At 41.1% G+C, this 20608-nt stretch overlaps 1 protein-coding gene across 16 annotated transcripts in view; it reads right to left on the bottom strand.

Annotated features, from left to right (window-relative positions):
• The window catches only part of dlg5a (discs, large homolog 5a (Drosophila)), a 220779-nt gene that overhangs the window by 111963 nt on the left and 88208 nt on the right, over positions 1-20608 (bottom strand). For all 16 annotated transcript variants that reach the window (XM_038783233.1, XM_038783226.1, XM_038783227.1 and 13 more), the window contains 2 exons: positions 16133-16307; positions 13662-13805 (listed from right to left, as the gene is read on the bottom strand). In XM_038783233.1, the coding sequence (XP_038639161.1) occupies positions 13662-13805; positions 16133-16307 (319 nt within the window). The remainder of the gene's footprint in view (positions 1-13661; positions 13806-16132; positions 16308-20608) is intronic.

Genomic DNA, 20608 nt, shown 5'->3' with positions numbered 1-20608 from the left:
AACTGACTTAATCTCTCCTCATGACAGTACTGTTATTCTAGGAATCAGCCTGGTAAACCTTTGCTGCACTCCCTCTACAGCAAGAACGTCCTTCCTCAGATAAGGACACCGTGCAGCGGCACGGTGGCGCAGTGGTCAGCACTGCTGACTCATGGTGCCGAGGACCCGGGTTCGATCCTGGCCTAGGTCATTGTCCGTGTGGAGTTTGCAAATTCGCCCAGTGCCTGTGCAGGTCTCATCCCCACAACGCAAAGATGTGCAGGGTAAGTGGATTGGGTAAGTGGATTGGCCACACTAAATTACCCCTTAATTGGAAAAAAAAAATCACAATTCCATGTGTGGCCATATCAACGTCTTGTACAATTGCTGTAAAACATCCCTAGTTCTATACTCAAATCCTTTTGCTATGAAGGCCAACATACAATTTGCCTCCTACACTCCGCAGCGAAGACTTGACGGCGGACCAGAGAATGAATGGAGGAGGTGAGCGAGACCCACCTTCGCAGACGAGGGCCCTTAGACACTGAGGCTCAGCGTATTGGACCTATAGCTCAATCAAGTTCATCGTTACAGGTAGTATTAGAATCTTGGGCAGGTAATATTTGGGATAATTTGGGAGGACAACTGTTGTATTGTGTTTGTGAATAAATTTGGGTTGAATCCTGAACATGTGTTGTCCTTTGTTCCTCTCGCAAATGAGGACACTTTTACTAATAAACTGGTTGAAGTGTCTGATAATTTACAGACATCACATTACTGTCTCCACAAGCCAAATCATTACCTAGGATGAAATCCATTCTTCCAGTAGGAAATTTAGGAATAATTCCCACTGTAACAATTACTTTTTAATAAACTTTACACAAAGAAACAGGTTCATCCCTTCTATTAACACCTCTTACTAATACCTCTTCCTTCAGAAAACATTCTGGAATACAAATTGTATCATCAGCTACAATCAATGGTTGATCTGCTCCCATATCCCTTGAAATTTAATTTGTTTACTTATTTTGTTAGATGAGTAATGGAAAACTTCTTCCTTTGAAACCAAACATCCAGACTGTCCAACAGCCTTACTTCTTTCACCAGTACGCAAATAATTTTCTGAACTATCTCGAGTTCTATCCCCTTTCTCATTGTCTCTGAAGGAGCATGCTTCGCCTGTACCACTGCTACGGTTTTAACAGCCATTTTCTTTTCAGGTGCCTCCTTTCCTATGACAGCAACTGGTTTTCCATTTAATTTCCAACAATCTGCTTAAATGTGTCCCACTTTGGTACAATGGAAACACTTAGGCCTCCGAATTTCATTTTCACCTTTGGCATCTTCCCTTTAAATCGAAGATGAAATGTGCTTACCATTCCCAACTGTTGCAGCTCTTTCTTGACTATTTGTTTTATTTTCTCCTTCCTACTTCCTATCCTTCTCGTGTTTAAAAGGACAACGGAAAAAATGTTCGGTTCTCTGGACCAGTTTGTAATCATCAGCTAACTCTGCTGTGTGTCTAGCAGTTTTAACCTTTTGTTCCTCAACATTTTATGACCAAAGGAAGTGAATCTTTAAATTCTTCTAAAATACACCTAAGAGGTTTGGCTGTGTCTCCACTATTAACGTCCGTGTCCAACGGTCAAAATTATTTTGCTTCACTCTCTCAAAATCAATATGAGTTTGTCCAAGCTGTTTTCTTGCGTTTTGAAATTTCGGCCTATATGCCTCAGGAACTAACTCATATACACAAAGGGTAGTTTTCATGACTACATCATAATAGACAGATACTTCTTCCTCCGACACAGACGCATACACCTTACTAGCTCTATCTACCAGTCTACTTTGTAAAAGTAATGTCCAAATTCTTTTTGGCCATTTTGTCTGTTTAGCTATCTTTTCAAAAGAAATAAAGAATGCTTCCACATCCTTTTCCTCAATAATCTCAATTTTCAATACCCCAGCAAATATTCTAATTCCAGTTTATCTGCCAATTAACCAACTCTTGGTTACTTTCTGTAAACAGGTCAAAGTTAAATGTTCCATCTTTAGGAAAGTCCTAGCAATTTCCATTGCCATTTTTGGATTCTAACCTATAGAACATACCTCACAGTATCTCCAATTCGTATGCCCAACACCTCAGTATCGTACTTACTCTTTAAGGGTTCACAGATCCCACCATTTAATAATAATAGCTTATTGTCACAAGTAGGCTTCAATGAAGTTACTGTGAAAAGTCCCTAGTCGCCACGTTCTGTTTGGGAGGCCGGTACGGGAATTGAACCCACGCTGCTGGCATTGTTTAACAATAAATCTCAGAGCAAGTTTTACTATTCAGTATCCTAACTTGCTTTCCACGTTTCAAAATAGCCCAACGAATTACTACTAATCATCATCCAATGACCCTTCCTCCATGTTTTGAAATCCCACAAGAGCCCCCACTTTTTTTTTTTTTACAATCCCAGTTCTTGGTATAACTGGACAGGAAGATTCCAGATTAGAACCCTGGCTCAAAAGACCATGACATTTACTTGTTTGTCATAAAATGTGAAGGAACAGAGACACAGGACTGCTAATTAGTTTTAACATCAAGAGAAAAAACATTTACTAAAGATTACAAAATGGAATTGTGATGCAACACATCTTTATTTCCCCCCCATTATCTTAACAATTGCACACAGATTTTAAAATTAATACAGATTACAAAGTACGCCTACAGCTACAATGGTCACATTAACACAAGCGGCATGCAAGTAGTCCCGAGTTGTTGCTTCGCCAGGTTGACACCTTATTTTTAGGTATGCCTGGTACTGCTCCTGGTATGCACACCGGCACTCTTCACTGAACCCGACATGTTTAGGTGTTACAAAAAAAAAATCAGACTGCCAAACAAAATACGCTGCGCTGATCCTACTTCTCAAAATAACTTCAGAAATTTAAAAAATGGGAAGCAAAACGGAGCAGTCTTAAACTGCGCACATTCTTCTATTTAAATGTGCAAAACTGCACCATGTGTGTAAAGTATCTCTCTCTGCTGTACTCCTAGGCAATGTAATTGCACAGTGAACCACAGGAAACGGTGTGATGCTGTTGTTGATGCCTGCAGCACTGGAAACTGTGAGACAAAGCTAAAGAGGTGGTTTTCATAGCAGCAATATAAACAAGAAGTAGACATTGTTTCTGGCTGTCTGTACTTGCTGGAAGTGCATTTTCTCTTGCTCACCAGCGACTGCAAATAGTACTACAGTCAAAAGCTGTCAAGTTGAAGTGGTTCTGTAGGGTCAATAATGTATTGTAACTTACTTTTGACCCTTTGCACAGTTGGTTACTCCTGTATGCGTTACACACACCAGCAACCAGCTGTCTCGTTGGATTAAAGTCAATTTTATGCAGCCCAAAATGTAAAATACCTTCAAAGACAAGTCTCAACTGTTATAACTCCAACAAAACTAGCACCAAAATATTACAAAATAAGCAAACAATCACCGTATTATTTTGAAAATGACCATAGCTAGTAACCAGATTCTGTCAATAATCACCTTCAAAGAAATAAATCTCTCACTACACTGAAAACACAGGGGTGGTGGGCAAATTCAGCCTCAAAAGCTACAGAAATTACTGAAAATTCACAAAATGTATAATACCAAGAGAATAGTCACCCCCATACAGATAGAGGAACTCATATGTAACTGCACATGCTCAGTATATTCTTTAGATATTCCCCACAGCATTATTTGCCACCGCTACCCCTAACCCTTTAACTATTCCCGCCCATCTGGTCCTTCCGACCCCCCTCTGGCTCACCAGCCCTTTTCATTTACTCTTTGTGGTGATTTTGGAAAGGCCAACATTTATTCTCCATCCATAACTTCCCCTGAAAAGGTGGTGGTGAACTGCTTTCTTGAACCGCGCAGTACACATAATAATAATCTTGACTTTGATATTGTTGGTAAAGTTGCACATGAGTGTACCCATGGGTCTCAACCATAATAATAAGAATCTTTATTGCCACAAGTAGGCTTACATTAATACTGCAATGAAGTTACTGTGAAAAGCTCCTAGACGCCACATTCCGGGGCTTGTTCGGGTACACAGAATGAATTCAGAATGTCCAAATTACCTAACAGCGCGTATTTCGGGACATGTGGGAGGAAACCAGAGCACCCGGAGGAAACCCACATGGTGTAGGTACACGCAGTGCTATTAGAGAGGTTACTCCAGGATTTTGACTCAGCAACAGTGAAGTAATGGCTATACAGTTCCAAGTCAGAATGGAGTAGGACTGGAGGGGAAGATGCAGATGGTGGTGTTATTGTACATCTGCTGCACTTGCCCTTTCATGGCACAGATTGCAGGTTTGGAAGGTGCTGTCGAAGGAGCCTTGGTGAGATGCTGCAGTGCATCTTATGGCTACGACACATTTCAGTCACTGTGCATCAGTGGTGGAGGGGGAATATTTAAGATGATAAGAACATAAGAACATAAGAACTAGGAGCAGGAGTAGGCCATCTGGCCCCTCGAGCCTGCTCCGCCATTCAATTAGATCATGGCTGATCTTTTGTGAACTCAGCTCCACTTTCCGGCCCGAACACCATAACCCTTAATCCCTTTATTCTTCAAAAAACTATCTTTACCTTAAAAACATGTAATGAAGGAGCCTCAACTGCTTCACTGGGCAAGGAATTCCATAGATTCACAACCCTTTGGGTGAAGAAGTTCCTCCTAAACTCAGTCCTAAATCTACTTCCCCTTATTTTGAGGCTATGCCCCCTAGTTCTGCTGTCACCCGCCAGTGGAAACAACCTGCCCGCATCTATCCTATCTATTCCCTTCATAATTTTAAATGTTTCTATAAGATCCCCCCTCATCCTTCTAAATTCCAACGAGTACAGTCCCAGTCTACTCAACCTCTCCTCATAATTCAACCCCTTCAGCTCTGGGATTAACCTAGTGAATCTCCTCTGCACACCCTCCAGCGCCAGTACGTCCTTTCTCAAGTAAGGAGACCAAAACTGAACACAATACTCCAGGTGTGGCCGCACTAACACCTTATACAATTGCAACATAACCTCCCTAGTCTTAAACTCCATCCCTCTAGCAATGAAGGACAAAATTCCATTTGCCTTCTTAATCACCTGTTGCACTTGTAAACCAACCTTCTGTGACTCATGCACTAGCACACCCAAGTCTCTCTGAACAGCGGCATGCTTTAATATTTTATCGTTTAAATAATAATCCCGTTTGCTGTTATTCCTACCAAAATGGATAACCTCACATTTGTCAACATTGTATTCCATCTGCCAGACCCGAGCCCATTCACTTAACCTATCCAAATCCCTCTGCAGACTTCCAGTATCCTCTGCACTTTTCGCTTTACCACTCATCTTAGTGTCATCTGCAAACTTGGACACATTGCCCTTGGTCCCCAACTCCAAATCAGCAATGTAAATTGTGAACAATTGTGGGCCCAACACGGATCCCTGAGGGACACCACTAGCTACTGATTGCCAACCAGAGAAACACCCATTTATCCCAACTCTGCTTTCTATTAATTAACCAATCCTCTATCCATGCTACTACTTTACCCTTAATGCCATGCATCTTTATCTTATGCAGCAACCTTTTGTGTGGCACCTTGTCAAAGGCTTTCTGGAAATCCAGATATACCACATCCATCGGTTCCCCGTTATCTATTGCACTGGTAATGTCCTCAAAAAATTCCACTAAATTAGTTAGGCATGACCTGCCTTTTACGAACCCATGCTGCGTCTGCCCAATGGGACAATTTCTATCCAGATGCCTCACAATTTCTTCCTTGATGATAGATTCCAGCATCTTCCCTATTACCGAAGTTAAACTCACTGGCCTATAATTTCCTGCTTTCTGCCTACCTCCTATTTTAAACAGTGGCGTCACGTTTGCTAATTTGTGATAGATGGGGTGCCAATAAAGCAGGCTCCTTTGTCCTGGTTGATGTTGAGATTCTTGAGTGCTGTTGGAGCTGCACTCATCCAGGGAAATGGAGAGTATTCCATCATACTCCTGACTTGTGTCTCGTAGATGGTGGACATGCTCCAACCCCTCTCTCCCTCACGTGCGCTGGGTTCCCAACCTCCTCCCACTCAGCACCTACTCATCTCCTTCCCTCCTGTTCAGTGCCCCTCTCCTGAACCTTCGTTCACAGTCAGGACTTGGGAGGAGGCAGCATGAAGGGCAGAAAACAGGAAACAATGAGGGTCAGCATCTGGGAGTGGATTGGGAGGGTCAGCGAGGAGGAGGGCTGAATAGCAGGATATGGTTACAGGAGGACCAGTGAGCTGGAAGCAGCGAGAAGGCTGGTGAGCAGAGGCATATACTGGCAGGAGCAAGTAATAATAGTAGAGATTTGGAAGCATATCGATTGATTATTTCTTTTGTCTTAAGTGTGTAAATTATACTAGTGTACAAAAGTCTTGCTTTCTGGTATCTTATAAACAGTTTGAACAACTACTGCGAACAACTTGAATTTTATGAAGAATCTACGATCATAGGGTGGAATTAACCACCTGTTCATGCCCGTGGAATATTCCGGTCCATTCGAAGGCGACGGACGCCTGGGCCGGGGGCGCAGTTAACGGGAAATCCTGTTGACAACAGCGGGACCATAAAATCCCGCTGGTGGGCCGCCTCCCCCGCCGAAAACCACGCGGCGGGCTGGATGGTAAACCTCGGCCCTTTGGTAGCTGTGCTATCTATCCAAAGGAGGAAAAATGTTCAACGCAGATATAGAAGGCAACGTCACCATGTGACTGCATCATCTAGTAAAGGAGTGAGCGAAAATGAAAATGAAAAAGGAGCCTCTGAAAGCCAAAGGAAAAACCCCAAAAATCAAAACGTAGCCCTCAAGAAAATTAAGACAGGCAGTGTTTTCCTCCCCGAAAATAGCCCTCAAAAATAGTTTTATGCCCTGCTACTACCGGTTGCCGACACATGCATAACCACTGCCTGGACAAGGCCCCCATGGACCCAGAAAAATGGTGCCCCAGAATGGGGCAAAAGATGAGAACACAGTTACTGCATGTATATATTGCTAATGCTCTCTCAGCTCCACAGCAGTTCCAAATAATTGATTCCAGATCAGTGTGCGAACAGTAGTCAATTTCTGTCATGCTCAACAAGGTAACACTTAGCAACACTAAAGAACATTTGATTACAATTCAATTTGCACCCTTAATATACCTTTGCAAAGGTAAAATGTGCAGGGCTATAAAGAAAGGGCAGGGTGTGGGATTAATTGGATAGATCTTTCAAAACATGCACGATGGGCTGAATGGCATTGTATTTGAGAAACTACCAAAGTTATCAAAGGGTTAAGAGAATGCCACGGTTCATTATTATAGTTGACCGAATGAGAACTTGCAATACATTACTATGGATAATTACAGGGAGTTGCAAACATAATTATGGGGTACTGCATCACAGATTAGTGAAGGAAAAGTCTAGCATAGATTTGTTTTATTTTGTAACTAGCATAAGGGAATGAGACTGGACTTGAACTTGTCAATGAACAATCTGAATGATTTGTTTATACACAGCACTACATACAGCAATATAATAATTGTGACTTCAGTATGCCATATTAACTTCAGAGCAGTATTTTGCAACTATAATTTATGATAAAATGACCCGACAACTAGATCGCTTCATGTTTTGACACTTGGAGAATTTGCACTAGCAAATTAACATATTAACATAATAATAATAATCTTTATTGTCACAAGTAGGCAATGAAGTTACTGTGAAAAGTCACCACATTCTGGCGCCTGTCGGGTACAGAGAGAGAACTCAGAATGTCCAAATTACCTAACAGCACGTCTTTCGGGACTTGTGGGAGGAAACCAGAGCACTCGGAGGAAACCCACACAGACACGGGGAGAAAATGCAGACTCCGCACAGATATTGACCCAGCCAGGAATCGAACCTGGGACCCTGGAGCTGTGAAGCCACAGTGCTAACCACTGTGCTACCGTGCTGCCACATCTTCCAAAATGAAAAAAAAGCACAATAATTATCGGGAATAATGGATAATTGGAACACGTTACCAAGGTGAATGAGGTCTCAAATGAATTTTAACCATTAAATGGACAAGTATACAGACGCCCCATACATATAAATCCAAAAACAAAGATCGGCCATGCACAATCTCACATACATACAGTAATCTCTCTCTCTGTCTCTCTCCCTCGAATTTAGTCACTCTGCACATAGCAAACAATGTTCCTTTCCTATCCATTTCAGTTTATTAAAAAAATGATCTACAGCTTATCAGGATTTTGTTAGCAATGAAGCTGTGTAACATTAGAATTCAAACAGTTTCCATCTGAGGTGCTAGGACTACGGAAATGTGGATTCAAAATATGAAGACTAACTACTTTATGAAGATATAACCATATCTTGGCAATTGTAGCAAAAAATTGAATTTGCTGGCTTTTGGCCATGCTGAATTTGAAGTCTCTCACCACAATTTGCATAAAATATTGGCAGCATTTCAGAATAGCTTTTTATGGATTTAGTCAGGATGTCACGTGATCTATTCTCTGTAGGGGATGTTAAATTAATGTATTCTGCCACAATTCTGACCTTAGTTTCACAAACTTCAGAAACACACAGGGACATTAGAGGAATACAAGAAATAAGTCAAGGAATTGAAAATGCCATTCAGTCCATCAATACTTACACTTCTGATAAATTCACTGAAAGACCAGCATTGAATCACATTTTCAATATCCTTAATGGCTGATTCTGTCACCTCACTTGGCAGGTCATGTTAAATGTTGATTACTCTTAAAAGAATTACTAGAGAGAATTTTTTCTAACGCTGGTTTTAAATGCATTTTGCCTTAGTTTAAATTGATGCCTTTAAATTGTGCCTTTAATCTGGATGTATTAGCTCGATTTACCTTGATGTAATATTCTGGTTTCCATTAATGCATACCATTTAGCAGTTTGCAGAAATTGATGAGATGCGCCTCTTTGTAGACTTTAAATTTATTACTACATTTACTTTTCTATATTTTTTCCCCAATTATACAGCCAATCTAAATTCTCTTTCACATTTAAAAAAATAAATAAACGTAGAGTACCCAATTATTTTGTTTTCCAATTAAGGGCAATTTAGCGTGGCCAATCCCTGCACATCTTTCGGTTGTGGAGGTGGAGACACGGACAGTGACCCAGGGCCGGGAGTGAACCCGGGTCCTCGGCGTCGTGAGGCAGCAGTGCTAACCACTGCGCCACCGTGCCACCCCTTCTTTCACATCATTAACCGCATTCTTGATTTAGGTCGCGCAAATTTAACACAGGCTCATTTCTGCAGCCAGGTCACACCCATAAATATAACAATTTATAGAGTCCAAGTTCTAACCCCATCTAACTGCTATTTGCCGTGACATTTTCCATGTTTATTTGCTGTTCACGTTTTTTGATCCAATCTCTTTGGTCACACATCTTAAGTTCAAACTTCCAGGAATTACTTTCAAATGAATGTATAATAGATTATTTGAAGATACAAATAAACTATATACAAGGTGCTCAGTGGTCAATTTAATCAATGACATACTTAAAGAAATCAAGGGGGTTTGCGAGATGTGGCTCTTTCCTTTCTCAAGCGATCCTCAAATTTTCAAAATGATGGTTCTCGTCAAACCTTTTGTTTTGAATGGTTTCCACTTCTTTTAAGCGAATAGAGCCGTCTTTGTTTCCTTTTCTTGAAATATTAAGTTTGGTTCCCAATAATCATGTGGAGCTTCATTTGTAGCCAAGGTAATCTGTATAACTTTCCTCAAGTGAAAAACGGCGTTGGATTGAATGTCCAGGGAATAAGGGTTCAAGTCTCTTCGTGGCAAGTTGTGAAACTGAATTTGATAAATCTGGTCATTTGTTGGCCGACACCAGAAAATATCACCATGAAAGCTGTTGTATTGTCGCGGAAAGGGATCTACCCAGTCTGGTTTATACATTCTGCACTATGTAGCTGACTCCCAATGCCCTCCAGGCAAGTACGAATAGACAATAAATAATGCCTTGTCACTATCATTCATATCCCAAGAACAAATTCAAATAAAACATGCTTGCCTTCTTAAATGTGTTTCCTTCATTTGCTCATTGCCTAGCAACCATGGATATGATTTCTACTGAGCGGCAATGAGGCCACAATGACATAAAATGAGATGTACGAGGTTAGCCAGTCATTATCACCTTACTGAAATATGCCCACACATTTTAAGTGGTAGTTCCCCCCCCCCCACCTGACAGAAAATAAGGCAAATATTTAAGCATGTGATAAAGTGGGTTAAGATACGGCATGGCAGCTTGCAAGCACATCTCCCATCAATTGGAATACATTACAAATATTGCCCAATATTTTATTTTTATGGACTTAAACCTAAATCCAGGGATCCACATCAACGGCCTCATGGAAGAGCATTTCCCTTCGTGGTCTTGCTTTTCTCATGAATATTACCTCATACTTCATGGGAGGGAAAAGGATGTCCACGATTTGAGCTTTAAATTTAAAGAAGGGCATTATGAAGGTATTATCAGGAAGAAAGACCTAGCTAAAGCGAACTGGAAAATTAGATTACGGATGAGTAGATGTGGTGGCAGGCATTTGAATGAGAAATTTCAGAATGCTCAGCATCGATACATTCTGGAAGGAAGAAAAGCTCCTGGGTAAGGGCAGTGGTTAGCACTGGTGCCTCACAGCGCCAAGGGCCTGGTTTGATTTTGACCTCGGGTGACCCACTGTGTGGAGTTTGCACATTCTCCCCATGTCTGTGTGGGTTTCCACCCACAGTCCAAAGATGTGCAGGTTAGGTGGATTGGCCATGCTAAATTGCTCTTCAGTGTCCAAAAGCCAGGTGGGGTTGCGGGGATGGGGGACTCATTGCTGGGTGAGGTGCTGTTTTGGAGGGTCGATGCGGACTTGAAGGGACGCATGGTCACCTTCTGCACTGTAGGGATTGTATGTATGTCTATGACACACCATCCAGGCCTAACTAAGGAAGTTGAAGATGGTGTCAAATTGAAACAAAAATTCTGTACAGTTCTGCAAAGTTCAGTGACAGGATTGGACAGAATATGAAGAGTTACTTTAAAAAAAGAGGAAGAAATTAGAGTATGAGTGAAAGTTAGCCAGAAATTATTAGCGGTTGGTAACATTTAAAACAGAAAAAAAAAGTAGAATGAGCATTGGTCCTCTAGAAAATGAATCTGGGGAATTAATAATGGAAAATAAGGAAGTGACAGTTGAATTGAAAACAGTGACAGTTAAATTGAAAAGATACTTTGCATCTGTCTTCATTATAAACGATACAAATAACTTCTCAGAAATAGTCAGAATCTAGAGATGAAAGGGGGGCAGGGAGCTTAAAACAATTATAATCACCAGGGAAAAGAGTACTGAGAGTTTACCATTTAAGAGGAGATTGCAGAACTCTGCCGTACAGAGGGATCTGGGTGGTCTGATACACGAATCACAAAAAGCAGGTGCAGCAAGCGATTAGGAATGATTAGGAGCGATTAGTCAAATGGAATGTTGTTATTTATTGCAAGGAGAATGGAGTATAAAAGTAGGAATATTTGCTCCAGTTGTACAGAGCATTAGCGAGACCACAGATTGAGTACTATGTACAGTTGTGGCCTCTGATTCGTGGGATAATGAATTTTTCTTATGAGGGAAGGTTGCACAGATTTCGCTTGTTGGGGTTTAGATGAATGAGAGGTGATCTTATTGAAACATAAGGAGGAGACTTGATAGGGTAGATAACTTGGTGGGAGAGGCTTGAACTCAGAGGCACAGTTTAAAAATAAGGAGAGAAGAAATGTCTTCTCGCTGAGGTTTGTTGGTCTAGAATTCTCTTCCCCAGAGAGCAGTGGAAGCTGGGTCATTGAATTTATTCAAGGCTCAGTGAGCTTCTAGATAGACAAGGGAGTCAAGGATAGATGCTGAAAGGATGCTTCCCCTTGTGAGAGACCAGATCTAAGGGGCATCGTTTAAAATAAGGGGTCTCCCATTTCAAATGGTGATGTGGAAGAATTTTCTTCTCTCAGACAGAGGATTGTGAATTTGCGAAATTCTCTTCCCCAAAGACCAGTGAAATATTTGTAAGGAAGAGGTAGGTTGATTCTTGACTAATGAGAGACAAAGGGTACTGGGGTAGACAGAAAAGTTGCATGGAAGCCATTATCAAATCAGCCATAATCTCATTGAATGGTAGAGCAGGCACGACTGGCCAAATGGCCCATGTTGCTATGAATTTGATTCTCCTGCTTTCCACTGATAGATATTTAATGTTGTGCCCTCCCAATAACTTTTCTGTTCATATTTTATTATCTCACACTGCATGATTTATTTATTTAATTCCACTGATGTATTTAATTTTTTTAAAACTTATTTTTCAATACTCCAAGGAGCTTTTCCATTGAAAGATATTTATTTCTCAGTAATTCTGAGATGTTCCAAGGTCTGCTGTTGTACATATCATTCCACTAAATCTAATCTTTTAGGTCATATGTATAATTCAATTCCTGGCTTAGCACTGACATTTATTTAGTGAAATTATTGAAGGATTACAGCGCTTAAAAATAATTTTATTTTAGTATAATTAATTTTTAATTACATTAATAAAGAATGATTTAATGCATCATGTGTTTACTGCAGGTGCACTGAAGGCTCTCAAATGGCTGGGGATAACACACTTATGTTAAAATGATTTTAATTAAGACTGCTTGTATTCTCTTGTTGGCCTTGCTGCTCCATTGCAGGTTTCATATTCAGGGCACCCCTGCCTCAAACATCTTGCCCTGCCCCAATCAATTTTCTCTCCTGCACTGGTTCCAATGAAAAGGCGAGACATACAAATTGCTGCATACTTTCAAATTGGAATTACAAGCTTGCCTGCTTGAGACATCAGCAGGAGGTTGAAGCAAAGCCTTGCTGTTGTGGAAAGTCTCAGCAAATGCGGATGCCGTCAAGTAATCACCAGACGCTTCACAGCCTCAGCGCCATATTTGGCTCAGAGATGAGCTTTGACTGCACTACGCCCACCGATTTCCATGTCCCCAACACCACCCCAAGTCCACCCCGTCTCAGTTCATCTGTTGCTGGGACTCTCACCCATGCCTTTGTTACCTCTGGACTTGACTATTCCTACACACTCTGGGCTGTCTTCCGACATTCCACCCTCTTTAACTTGAGGTCATATAGACCTCTGCCCATCTCTTAAGTCACATCACGTCCCGTTAAGCCATCACCCCCTTGTACCCACTGACCTATACTGGCGCTTGCTCAAACAACGTCTCAATGAGAAATTCTCATTTTCAATTACCTCGCTGTGCTCTAGCTCTTAATCTCCTCCAGCAACACAGCCCTGTGTTCCTTTATTCAGGCCTTTTGAATATCCCCAATTTTTATCATGTCACCATAGCTGGCTGAGCCTTCCAGACCCACAAGCGCTGGAATATTCTCCCCATTCCTCGCTGCCTCATTTTTCTCTTCTACACTACTTTTGATCACCTGCCCTAATCTCTCTTTTTGTGGTTCAGTGTCACATTATGTTTTGTAATGCCCCTGTGAAGTCCCTTGGGACATTTTGATACGTCAAAGGTACTGCACGAATACAGATTGATGTTGCACTTACTGATAGAAATCCGCTTCTTTGACCGCCTCCTCACATTTCTTCAGTGTTTTTGTGTGCTGGTTCTGCAGAGCCTGCAGATCTGACATGGCTTTCATGCACTGCATCTTCAATCTCTCATAGTCATGGCTCGGCTTTGGGCTGGGTCTGTTGAGAAAAAGTATTAAGATATTAGCAGCAGCAAAATCAAGGAATCACTCTAACGAAGACGGAAGAATATTATGAACGGGGGTGGGGGGGGGGGGGGGGGTTCATTATGTCCCTCGAGCAATTGGATCGTGACCTATCAGCAATTTCCCACCTTAGTTCTGCAATCCTGTACACCCTTTGCTAACATAAATTAAATGTTAGCACTCAAAGTCCGTCTCTCTCCCCCCCCCCCCACCCACCCACCCACCCAGGTACCAGTTGAATACAATTGACTCCCAACACTGAAAATTCACCTGCCAAAATTATGTTTGAATTTAAAGTTGACCTTGAATGAACAACACTATAGACTGCAGCATAGAATTTGATTTTTCTGTCACCAAGTGCCTTTCATGTTACACCCCATCAACGCTTAATACATTCAGTTAGCACAAGTGACATCTCCTGAAATAATGGTCCGAATGCTGAGAAATCTGTTCCGCTCCAGTATTATATCCATTGCAAGTGTGCGCATCATTTTTCTGCTTTCCAACAAAATTTGACACTCAAAATAGCATTTCAGGAGGTAATATCTACCAGCACTGTTAACAATGCTTTTCCACAAGTTGGTTAATTAAGGCAATTGTCCTGGGAAGACTCACAAATCTTGCACTGGAAAGTCTTACTCTTGCCTGGCAGCTCCTGGTGTTCACAAATAATTTATGTGATCGAGAGACTGATGTCATCCAATAGAAGTGGCTGACCGGCTACAGGTCTCGCTGTGGAATGAGTGGTGATCTTATTGAAACATAAAAGATCCTGAGGGGACTTGATAGGGTGGATAACTAGGTGGATATTTCCTCTTGTGGGAGAGACTTGAACTTGGGGGCACAGTTTAAAAATAAGAAGTTTGCCTTTTAAGAAGGAGATGAGAAGAAGTGTTTTCTTGCTGAGGTTTTTCGTCTAGAGTTCTCTTGCCCCAGAGAGCAGTGGAAGCTGGGTCATTGAACTTAATTAAGGCTGAGGTTTTTTTTGATAGACAAGGGATATACGGGCAGACAGGATCAAAGCTGGTGCAGCAGGGTCAAAGGATCAAATGGCCTACTCCTGCTCCTAAATCCTGCATTCCTATGACAACGTTTTAGATACACTAATTTTAATAAAAAATTGCCTGACACACTAGACAAGAAATTGCACTTCTTGCGTGTATTTAGCTAACAACGGTCGACCACCATTTGCTTCAGCACTCTCTTTCACCAAGATTTGAAATTCTGGCATGAGATCAAAGCACAGCTTCTGGTTTTTGGCCCGTAATTGCAAGTGTTGCTTTGATTTCATCAGGATAATTGCGGAGGAGGAGGATTGGCACAATTAGGTGTACCTGATCTAACCTAGCACTCTGTCCTGATCACAGGTGGGTTCTCTTTACTTTTCACCACAATGCGCCCGATTGAAACGGTTCATTATTGGGAGGGCCTGCATTCTTCAGCATGTCTGCAGTTAATGCCAATTGATTGAGCTGACTGTGGTGACAAACTAGACTCTTTGTTACCAATCTTTCTTTGATGATTCATTGAATCCGGTGTTTTCACCCATATTACACACTATTTTAGCAAATAATCAATCTAAAAAGTAAAGTAAGCAGATGCAACTCTCACGCTCAACTTTCCACCTTACCATTTATGAACGAATGCACAGAGTTGAAGCTGAGGAAATGTTGAAGTCTCTACGAATGCACCACCTGAATGACTGAGGAAGAGGAGATGAGAGGGGGTAGCTACGGATATGGTCAGTCATGGCACTGGTTGTGATCAGGGAAATGGGAAGAGAGACGCCACACAAGATGGAACGGTCAAGCGCTGTGAAAATGGGTAAGCTGAAGGTTATTTATGGGGCGGGATTCTCCGCCGGCGGGATGCTCCGTTTTGCCGGTACCCGTGGGTTTTTCGGTGGCATGGGGCAGCCCTACAATGGGAAACCCCATTGACCGGCCGGCGTAACGGTGCATCCCGCCGGCGGGGTGAGGCAGAAATATGGCGAGGCGGGGCAACCCGCCCATGATGTTTCCTAGAGTTTCTTTGGATCTTCACTTACCACAAGAAAATACACTGATCAGCAGGTGTCACATGATTCCAAGTAAAATCATTAACAAGGTAGAATTTGCAATTCTCTCTACCAAATCTAATATCGTAAAGAAAAGACATTTGAAAGGAATATCTCTTGTATGCATTACAAAGTGCGTAATCACTTAAAAAAATACAGATAATTATGTGCATTATCAAAACTGCTCTTTCGAGCTTTAAAGAACCTTCACCGAGTACACTTACGCAAGAGTCCAAGAATCATACCTGCAATCATCGAATGTAGACCCAGGAGAAGAAAGTGCTAGCTGTTTGCGTAATTCATCCCGTTCACGAGTGACTTGCCGAAGTTGGAACACTATTGCTTCTAACTTCTCACTCATCTGCCTAGTGTCCATGAGCATTGGTGGAGGAGAGGCAGCTTTCCCAGATGTGCCCGTACCTATTCAAGTCAAACGGTAGCAAAGACTTGTGTTTATTATTTCCACAGTCAAAACTAATTGAAAATAAATGCAAATGATTTGCCGAAACAACACTTCAGGAGCAATTTTAGCCCTGCCGTGGTAGAAAGTAGACGATCACCCAAGGGACTCCCCTGCTGGGTCTTGCTCTGTTCCAGCAGGCTACAATTTTAACCTGCTCTTCTAATCAGGATCAGTCTACTTTTCTTAAAGCTTAAACAGAGAATTGTCACTTTCCTGCCAAGATCACCTGGCAGGAAGTTAAATTAGGACCAGAAGCCCAATAAGGCAAGCCTTTTTAAAACTTATTTCGGTTGGACAGAGCAGTCCTCTGTGTGCAACAAGTTTAAGCCTCTCCTGCTCCATACATTCCCTCCCCTGGAGCTCAACCCTGATTGTGAGGTGTTTCCAATCTTACAGGTGGCACTCCCCGACAGTGGTCTCCAGTTGCCCAGCATTGCCTGTTTCAGATGGGGAAAAGATCGGAGATAAGTAGACGAGGCCTCGATTGATTTACTAACAAGGATAACTGCTTAGAAAAATGTTGACATATCTGAGGGTTAGATATCTTGATTTAGTCCGCTGGTTCACACGCTTATAATAAATACATAATTGTTGCAGTTCATGACTATTAAGCCAAATCTCGAGAAATTTTTAAATCCAAAACTTCTCTGAGGTGAATAATATATCAAGTATATTATAAAGCAAAGGGATAATAACCGATGGGAACTATTATGGTGAATATTTTGTGCTCAGTCCTTAATCAATCTCGGCTAAAATTCCGCCTTCAGCCATCAGATAAATTAATCTTATCGCTGTTTACAGGAAGTTGTCGGTACAGAATGGGCGCTTCAGTTCCCAGCGTTACCATTCTGGAAAAATTTATGTGAAGAGTTTGAGATATGATATGGTGCTGCATAAATACTAGCTTTCTTCTGTTTAAGTTCAAAGAGAAGCTATTCTTTTCATTTTTCTTAAGTTACTAGCATCACACAATATTTGTATTTGCAGTTGTAGAAATAAGATATTAACACCAACATTTCTTATACCAAAGCTTTTGTTAACTTTGGAATAAAAGATGAAGCCCTTTGTCAAATCTTTTAAAAAGAACAATCAAGATAACCACAATATAGTTGTCCCCTCCCACAATCACCCCTTGTAGACTTTACAGAAATGAGAGTTTGTTAACTTTGCTGGGAAAAAGTCATACTGCATAAAAACCCAAAGTCGAAATGTTACATTTATCATCAACTCTTCCCTTCTCAATAAGAATAATCATTATGGCATAAAATCATCATGTTCTTCAAGGGTCTTTAGTCCAAAAGATCCTTTATACTGTGCAGTGTTAAATGCATTCTATTGTGTTTCAACCAGCTGGTTTGCACAACTGCCTCAACTTTCAAATGTAGCTGCTTGTTTGAAATAAAATAATCTTCGTGAATTTACTTTGACTACTATCTTAGGTAGTATTTTTCTACGACAATTTCACAAGAAGCTACTTTGGTCTTTCTTTTTAAAAATGGCACACCAATTGATGTTACAGCTTTCCAACATCAATAAAGAGACAAGTTCAAACCATAGATGCTGCCTGCAAGGAAGTTTTTTTGAAAATCATTCCAGTTCATTAGTTAAATAGCAAAGTCACAGGGCACTGGATTTGAAAATAATAAGAAAATAAATATTCATCTTAAAATATACTGAATGTTTACTTTTCAATGGAAAATTTGTAAAAACAAAATCCTGTGACAAATTCACAGTGGCAGATCGACCTTTCATAAAATAAAATCGTAACAAATCACAGAATTTTACATTTTGTGGAGTGCTCCACTTGGTTACAAATCCCAGAGCATTCCCCACCAATCCTTCTTTTCCAAATATTTAACTACTTCATTTTTTTAAACTATTAATATGGGGTCAGATGCTGTGAACACAGGAGCGGCTGCGTTATTGCGAGCTCCGACTCTGCTTATATAGCATCTAGTACATAGAACATACAGTGCAGCAGGAGGCCATTTGGCCCATCGAGTCTGCACCGACCCACTTAAGCCCTCACTTCCACCTTATCCCCTTAACCCAAGAACCCCTCCTAACCTTTTATTTGGTCACTAAGGGCAATTTATCATGGCCAATCCACCTGCCCTGCATGTCTTTGGACTGTGGGAGGAAAGCAGAACACCCGGAGGAAGCCCACGCAGACACAGGGAAATGTGGAGACTCCACACAGACAGTGACCCAGCAGGGAAACGAACCTGGGACCCTGGCGCTGTGAAGCTATAGTGCAATCCACTTGTGCTACCGTGCTGCCTTATCTTTCAATCTTTATTTTTAATCCTGGTACATATCTCTTTTTTTGTCTTTTATTGGTCTGCATAATTTTTTCTCTGTACCGAGAGTTGTTGATCAATGCTTCAGCATTACTGATTCGAGATTAAATGCTTTAATAGAATGGAGGCTGGAGGGAGTTGGTGTGGAGCCGTGTCTTTAGTGGTGGAGCCGCTCTTGAGGGGATTCAATTGGTCAATTTCCCCTTAGTACTGGGGTTCTCGAGTATTGTTTTCTTTTTCTGCCATTTGGTTTTGAAGCTTTGGGCGAGATGCAAGTCTATAATGTTCCCTGTATTCCTGTTTGAGTGCAGATAGATCATTTACTCGTTGGGAATTTTGACTTTGATTCATCTGGTCCAATATGTTCCAAACTATGCAATGAGTATTGTTTTGTGTTGTACTTTATGCACATTGATACCTACAGTTGTCTTTCTGCTTTTGGTTGTTTGATCCGATTTTTTGTAGAAGAAAATTAATTCCAATAAACAGACATTTTAAAAAAACTATTAATATGGATTCTGCTTCTATCTGTTCGAAAATGTAATGTCTTTACAATCGTTTAGGTAAAAAAACTCCCTTAATTTTGGTAATTATGGAAATATGGAAAATCAATGTCCTCTAAAAACAAACACAATGATTAGTGGAAAGTTTTATTTTACAATTTACCTGATCAAAGTCTCTTGTAACTTTCTACTCTACTGTTACATCACTTAATTTTCTTTGTTCTAACAAAAAGAGTCCCAGTTTATCAGGCTCCTGTTTCATAAATAAAACCAGCCTGCCCTAAAATCATTCTCATGAATCTCTTCTACACCATGTCCACTTGCCTCAATATATTTTGCAAAGTAAAGCACCCAAAACTGGACCCAGAATTTGAACTGTAGTCAAGCCAAAACTTGGATTGGTTTAGCATTTTGTACTTGGTACCCCCGTTTATAAAACTGTTGAAGGTAGCTGTATAAGTGGATATCGAGCGACTAAATGGAGCTCACAGAACGATACAGCACAAAGCAGGCCCATCAAGTCTGGATCGAAGAGCAATCCAGTCCATTCCATTCCCATACTCTTTCTCTATATCCCTGCTTTTCTTTTCTTCTTCAAGTATGTGTGCAATTCCCTTGCAAGTCTAACTATTGAAGCTATATCCACCAACCCACCAAGGACTACATCCAAATAACTCATTGTGCAATAAAAAAAGGTTTTCCTCGTGTCGCCTCTGGTTCTTTTGCCAATCACCATCACAAGATCTGTGACATTTGAGTATTCAGCCATTGGGAAAGGTTTCTCCTGATTGACTCCCACAACTCTTCATAATCTGAAACACCTCTACCACAACTGCCCCATGCCTTCTCTGCCTTAAAGAATATAACCCCAATCAACCCAGACTATCCAAACAGCAATCCCTTATCCAAGGAGCCATTCTTAGAAAATCTGTTCTGTACCCTCTCCAGAATCTTCAAGTCCTTTTAATTGTAGAATTTGATTGGTTATTTTAAACAGATATGAACAATAAGAAGAGAAATTACGCAAGACCATAATCGAAAGGCATGGAGTTAGGTCAGGCAGGAACTACTTATTTTTTTGCCAAGTTATTGCCTTCTAAAACAAACTTCCAGAGCATGCAGTGTGATCGACAACAATCCTTTAAAAGGGAGCTTCACAACTTCTGAAAAAAAGAGTACATTTATCAATTGTGGAGTCTTTGGATGATGGGTAGTTTAAATTGTGATACAGCATGAAGAACTGTGGTTTCCTGGGGCCGTTTTAGAGTGAAAGAGCAATTTCCCACAGCTTGTTCTGGATTGGCCAGGTTTGTTTTTGTTTCTCTGAAGAGTTGCATCAGTAGGAGTATGATTACAGTTGACAGGGCCGCACCGTCTGGTGAATGGGTCTTTCTCACCCATCTTTTCACATGGTTGTATTTGGTCTGCATTTGACAAAGACAAAGTGACTGAGTA

Source organism: Scyliorhinus canicula, chromosome 22 (genome assembly GCF_902713615.1).
Source record: "Scyliorhinus canicula chromosome 22, sScyCan1.1, whole genome shotgun sequence".
Taxonomy (NCBI): Eukaryota; Metazoa; Chordata; class Chondrichthyes; order Carcharhiniformes; family Scyliorhinidae; genus Scyliorhinus; species Scyliorhinus canicula.
This window is presented reverse-complemented; position numbering and strand designations above follow the sequence as displayed.